This window comes from Prinia subflava, chromosome 3 (genome assembly GCF_021018805.1).
Source record: "Prinia subflava isolate CZ2003 ecotype Zambia chromosome 3, Cam_Psub_1.2, whole genome shotgun sequence".
NCBI classification, from domain to species: domain Eukaryota; kingdom Metazoa; phylum Chordata; class Aves; order Passeriformes; family Cisticolidae; genus Prinia; species Prinia subflava.
This window is the reverse complement of record NC_086249.1, coordinates 80,946,404-80,952,780: the sequence shown is the minus strand read 5'-3', so window position 1 is coordinate 80,952,780 and position 6,377 is coordinate 80,946,404. Positions and strand designations below refer to the sequence as shown.

At 48.2% G+C, this 6,377-nt stretch overlaps 2 protein-coding genes across 2 annotated transcripts in view; one reads left to right on the top strand and one right to left on the bottom strand.

The window, feature by feature from the left end:
* Positions 1-1,278: 1,278 nt before the first annotated feature.
* Positions 1,279-6,301, bottom strand: SOWAHC (sosondowah ankyrin repeat domain family member C). The gene has a single exon (XM_063392703.1). The coding sequence runs from the start codon at positions 6,154-6,156 to the stop codon at positions 4,651-4,653; it is 1,506 nt and encodes a 501-aa protein (XP_063248773.1). The 5' UTR covers positions 6,157-6,301; the 3' UTR covers positions 1,279-4,650.
* SEPTIN10 (septin 10) overlaps positions 6,281-6,377 on the top strand; it is a 24,203-nt gene continuing 24,106 nt past the window's right edge. The window contains 1 exon segment of the mRNA XM_063392702.1: positions 6,281-6,376. Coding sequence (XP_063248772.1) covers positions 6,281-6,376 — 96 coding nt within the window.

The window sequence follows — 6,377 nt, the reverse complement described above, 5'->3', positions numbered from 1 at the left end:
AAGGAAACAAAATGTCTAACTCAACAACTTTTTTTTCTGGATGAAGTCTCTGAGTTTAGCCCGCTGCCTTCAGGTTCATATGCGTTCCATATAACCCAAGGTGTATTGAGTCAGGACTGTAATCTCCTTAGCCCTCCTGTCTAGGTAATGGAAAAATAAGTTAGCAATGCAATGCTGAATAGCTTCTCTTCCAGTGAGAAGCCTGAAGTTAAGCTGGGCTATTCTGATGTACCAGGACTGTGCAGCAACAGCTGTAGCTACACTGGACACAAGAGTTGTTTGTGCTTTTGCAAACAGTACTAGTCACACAAAGAAATGTTGGTAAGAGGGCCAACTAAAATACTTAGCATCAGACATTAATTTATGTTAAGAGTTCTCAGCAAGCCATCTCTGTCAACTATTACTCTGTAGGAGAGATGTTTAGATACAATTTTCTAAAGAACTAGTCAAGCCATCACATGATCAGCAAACCCCACGGAGACTGCTCTTCTACCAAGTCCTTCACTTCCCCCATAACCTCGGCTACTTTCACAGGCCTCTGCTCTCTCCTAAGTTTCCAAGAACACTTCCTCCTCCCTTCTTCTCTCACTTGTGTCACCATACTGATGATTTAGGGTTGCTTGGCTTGGAGCTGCATGCATCCTGATCCACCAGCATGGTAACAGCTGAGACTTTCTTTAAGTTTAAGCATAAATCTGTATGTCTGTTAGGAGCTACTGGCCATATGAGGTTTTAAAATATCTTCTGGTAAGGCAACAGCTTCAAAAAAATTTTAGATACACCAAAATCCCAGTCTATCTTGGTGATGACACTTCCCTTTACAGTAGCCACCAGCTGTAGTTAAGACACATTACAAAATACCTTAATCCTAAACCTCTTTTAATTAGGTGTTGACCTTTACACAGTGACTAAAACTAGTATTAGTCTTTCCAGAGTCAGAGATATTAAGCTGCACAGAAGTAAGGTCAGGATGCTATTTTACGTAAAGCAATGCCACTCTCCCAGGCCCTTATTTAGACATATTTGTCTACAACGAAAATTGTTGTGTCTTCATTTACTTTGACATGAGTTATTAGAAAGTAGCTGGCAAAGAAAAATGTTAGTCTTGCAAAAAACTCTACTGTATTTTTTCTGTGTCTTACTGCTTAAGTGCTAGACAGCATCAAACATCCTAAAAATTATAGATATTAAATAATAATGAAAAAAAAAATCCAACACAAACCAGTAGATAGTTTTAACAGCCAATATGCCTCTAAGTATGTAGTATACAGGAGACAATTCAGAGCATTCATGAGCTCTTTTTATTTCATAAAACTAAAGCTTACAGATTCTTAACTCATAACCATTCAGAGGGACAACCACAAAAAGTGTATTAATAAAACCCAACAGAGGCTTCCAGGCCTCTAAAATTTATCGAACATAAAGTACAAAAAAAGATACCACATGTTACATTACAGTCTTGCTGCCTTACAGACCATCATAAAAAGTGAACGAACACATTCAGTAACTTCAGGCGTACCATTTAAAAGATACCAGTAAGTGCTCCAGTTTTCTGTACCATACAACTTTATTTCAGTCACATCCTTCTGGGTAAAGTATCCAAAATATTTTACTCAAGCACACCTTTAGACTGCAAATATACTGAAATAGGGCATCAAGTCTTTCCAACCTCAAAAAAACTCCATTAAGTTTCAGCTCATGTTATAAAAAGTAACCATGTGGAATGTGACAAGTCATAATGTGAAATCAAAGTGCTTTATTCCCATAGCGCAGACAGACACGAGTGGTTATGCAGCCATTCTTTAGTATATCTCAAACACCAAAAGAGATATTTGCTCTGTTGCATCCCACCTTGCAAAGACCTTTGGACCATTACCATGACATTTCATTAACTGACAGCTAAACATTATCAGTGGACTAGCAATTTTACTTTGATACTTCAAATAATGAGTTATAAATGAGGCATCTTTTCATCATTTTTCAAGTTCCCTTAATAATTTGAAAAGTTCTACTGTATTGTGTAACATTATATTCCAGTTAGTCTCTTAAAATCCAACATATGCTCTATTTGAAACCCTCAAATTATTTCCCTAGAACCCAACAGCTGTCTAAGACTCAGTATTTCTGTGCAATTCTTTGCTACTTGCATGTGAAGAGAGAAACATTTCACCCAACAGCCTATATGGAAGAACTATAAACTCTCAAAGCAGAAAACAACTGTAATAAGGTTTGGACATCAGTAGTTGCATGGAGTATGTGCCCAATTCAGATGTGCCCATACCAAAGAATATTTATGTTTTAAGTGTTCAGTCAGAAAATTCCTTCCTATAGAAATCTAAAACCTATTTATCTTGCAGACAAATGTTTAAGACGTAGGCATTTAATTATCTTTTCTGTTACAACAGAATTAGCTCTACATCATAGCGTGTATGATTAATCCCCCCTGTTTCAGACTCCTCACTGTACAGGTGTACAGTTTAAACAAGAACAACTGAGGGAAAATTTCTGGTCCCATCCCACAGTCATAAAGACAAAGTTTTGCAAGCTGATTTTATCCATTGCATTTGTGGCAACCAACCCAAAATGAAGGCACATGAAATCTGTAACATTATAGCTTATAAACTGTAAACTAAAGGTGAACCTCTATAATTTCTAGTCTTTTTGCACAGAAGTAATGACCAGCACCTATGCAGAGGTTCTATATTATTTTTAACACAGCCTTTTCCAGAAATAGTCAAGTGTCACTTGCATGCCTGTGCAAACACTGTCATTTATTAGGTTTTGACACATGAAATGCAGAAGCTGGTTGTTTATCTGCATGGAAAGTCTGATGCCAATGCTTCAGTAGCACTTCCTTCACGTTGATACAAGAAATGTAAGTCACTAGCAACAGCCACAGAGCTGTTACCTCAAAAGTGCACACTCCCAGCAGCAGTTTTCCCGTGAGGTGTTCTACAGCTTGTGGCATGCATTTAATCCGCGTCTCGAATTTGGATTTTAACATGTCAAAGCCTATCTACTTTTGGTTAGTTACAGGCCAGGCACGCACATGCATCTTAAGGAAGCCAACTCGAAACATGCTTTGACAGATGCTGCATTGAAACTGGCCATACTTTAACAACTAAACACAGATGAGCTGCTACACTGAGTAGCACTGAGGATCCAGGGTCAGCTGAATACCTCAGCTCTTAAGGAAAGCTGAATATGGACATAAATATGCCTCCTAGATTCCACTGGAACTGCTACCTTTAAAGCAGACAAACAAGATTCAAGGTTTCCGAAAGCTTTAGCAGACGGATAGGCTCGTCAATCAGATTAAGACTTACCAGATTGTCAAACAACAGTTCAAAGCCTTGGCTATCACTTCTCTAGAAATATTGGTTTAAAAGAACTCAAACACCACTGCTACCATTAACTAGAATACGTAATTATGCTGCTTCATTCAGAATGATAAGCAGGGAGAGAGTTTTGGAGTTCTACTTTTTCACCCTCTGCGTGAATTCACACACCTTCCTTGTTTTTTTCTTCTTCCTCTTTTATTTTTTCTCTATTTCTGCAGTGTCAGTTGAAGGGATTGGCACACAAGTTACTAGTGAACACAGACCTGTAGCTACCACATATTAGAGAACCATATTAGAGTTTCATGAAGGTTTCATGCAATGGTGTCTGTGCTCCTTTATTCTAAAAGAGAACACTTTCACAGGTCACACATTATAACACAATTTTCTGATTTTAAATGCAGTGAGTTACACAAAGAACATTAACAAGAACTGACCAGACTCAATAACTGGAACTGCGCTAGGTCTGGCACTTGAGAATTCACAGTGATTAAAATAAAATTGCTTTGCCTAAGACAAAACATAAGATACCAAATATATATAAAAACTCTTTGCCTCTATTACCTTGTATTAGTATTCCAACAGTGATAAGCAAGCTCAGTAGTACCTCAGACAGCAAAGACTTCTGCACATGGTTAACTTTATTCATTGCTTGCAGTGCAATGGATTTTTTTAAATAATATATTCATGATGTCAAATCAAGCAAATTTCAATGCATAAAGTCAACACAGGCTCAACTCTTTGATGGATTGAAGCTTGGATTCTGACAGGAAACCATTCTCTACCATCTCATTTTGTGTACCCAACTCCACACTGTACCAGGTGGTATTGCTGTTAAAGAGAAACTTAAGGTATACTTGTATATTACTGAGGTGTTCTTCTGACACAGCAAGTTGTTTGCCGATAGTTTATAGTACCAGTTGATAATGTAAGGGTAAAGCATTTGCACTTTTCTTTCCCCCACTCACTTCACTAATCCTAGTAGATCCACTAACACAGATTTACCATCCCAAAGCCTGCTTTTAGAGAGAAAGGAGCACAGCTTTTAAACACCCCAGTGTTTCTCAACCCACCCACTGCCTCCCATTTCAGCACTGAGGGCCCGGCTGAAGCAGCTGCTCCCAGAGCCCTGGTGACCTGCTGGCCTCACTGACCACACCGAACTGGGAGTTAAAGCAAGAAACTCAGGACCCTTCTGGCCAGAGTCCATGAGTGTAGATGAGCACCCACTCGTACCTGCCTCACCTTCTGTGCTACACCTGAGGGCACTTTGGTCCGTGCATCCACCTCCCAGACCTCCTGCTCCCTGGCCTTATCCAAACACGTTGGACTTCGGCCTGAGTTTGAACGACGATTTCAGGGATTTCTCCTCATGTTCTTCCTCCTCAGTGTCACCACGAAAGGAGGGCGTGTTGTGGATGATCTGAGTCCTGAAGCGGATCTTATTAAGCCGAGGTTTCATCCGCCCGCTGCCAGAGGCTTTCCTGGTCATCTCCTTGCCTTTGCCTAGCACCGCTGCCCCATCCGTACCTTCAGCTTCCTCCCCAGTGCCGTGATGGTGGTGGGAGAGCCGGTAGTTCATGAGATTAGACGGCAACACCTTGGAGAGCCTCCAGCGCCCGCTCCCATTGCCAGCATTCCCTTCTTCCTCCTCCTCCTCCTCCTCAAGGGCCCCCACAAGGCTCCGCATGTCCCCCGAGGTGCCCTGGTGCAGGTAGTGCGCAGCCTTACGCCCGCTGTAGTCGCGGATGTCCACGTCGGCGTCGTAGGCTCCCACCAGCAGCTTCACGACCTCGGCGTGGCCGTGCATGGCGGCGATGTGCAGCGCCGTGTGCCCGCCGCTCGTGCGGGCGTTGATGTCCACGGGCAGCCCGTGCCGCCGGGCGAAGTTGACCAGCGTGGCCAGCAGCTCCTGCCGCCCGTGCTTGGCGGCCCAGTGCAGCACTGTGAAGCCGGTGATGAAGTCCCGCTTGCAGAGCAGCGCCGGCTCGCAGCTCAACAGCCCCTCCAGGCTCTCCCACCGCCCGTCCGAGGCCGACAGCATCCAGGCGTGCTCCAAGGGGTCCAGTGCCACGGAGCCGGTGGTGCTCCCCTCCTCCTCGGCGGAGGACGAGGCCACCGAGGCGCTGTCCGAGTCGCGGCCGCGGCCCCCGCCGGGGAGGGCGCCGCGCTTCAGCTGAGGGGAGCTGCCCCGCGCCGCCTCCCGCAGGCTCCGCCGGCCACCGCCCTGGGCCGCCGCCCCGGAGGCTCCCTCCGCCGCCCCCGCCTCGTCCGCCGCCGGGGGCCGCCCCGGGCCCGCCGCTATCACGGTCTCCTCGCTGCTACCGCCGCCTTCGCCGCGCCTGGGTGGCGGCCCCCGGCGGGAGCCCCTCCGCTGGCCTCCAGCCACCGCCGGGCACGGCCGGGGCGGCTCGCCCCGCTGCCCCGGGGGCTGCGGGCGGCTGCCGGCATCCTCGCCTGTTGCCGGCGGCGTCTCCTCAGCGCCTGCCCGTGGGGAGGGCGGCGGGCTCGGCTGCTTCGCGCTGCTCTCCGCCGCCGGCTCCTGCTCCCCGGTGGTCAAGGGGGCGGCGGCGAGGGGCTCGCAGTACCGGCGGCGGAGGTGCACGTACTTGACGCCGGTGCCGGGCTCTTGGCGCACGGTGGCCACTGCGTTGACCAGCTCCTTGAAGCGGTGCCGGGCGGCGGCGCGGCGGGAGGGCTCCGCGGGGTTCAGCCAGTCCCGGAAATGCTCCAGCAGCTCCGCGTTGCGCGCCCGCCCGCCCCGCTCCGCCAGGAACCGCACCACTGACTCCTGCTGCAGCTCCGCCGGCTCCGCCATCGCCGCCGCTACCCCATCGCGCCGCCGGCACTCCTCCTGCTGCTACTGCCGCTGCTGGTGATGGCAGCGGTGGTGCGGGCGCGGTATAGCCGCCGCTGCCCGAGCCCCTCCTCCCGGCGGCAGCATGCCCGGCAATCACTGCCGCGGCGGCGGCACCGCGCCGCCCTCCGGCCGGGAGGCGCCCGCCACCAGTGCCCGCCCCGGCGGCGGAGCCGCGGCCG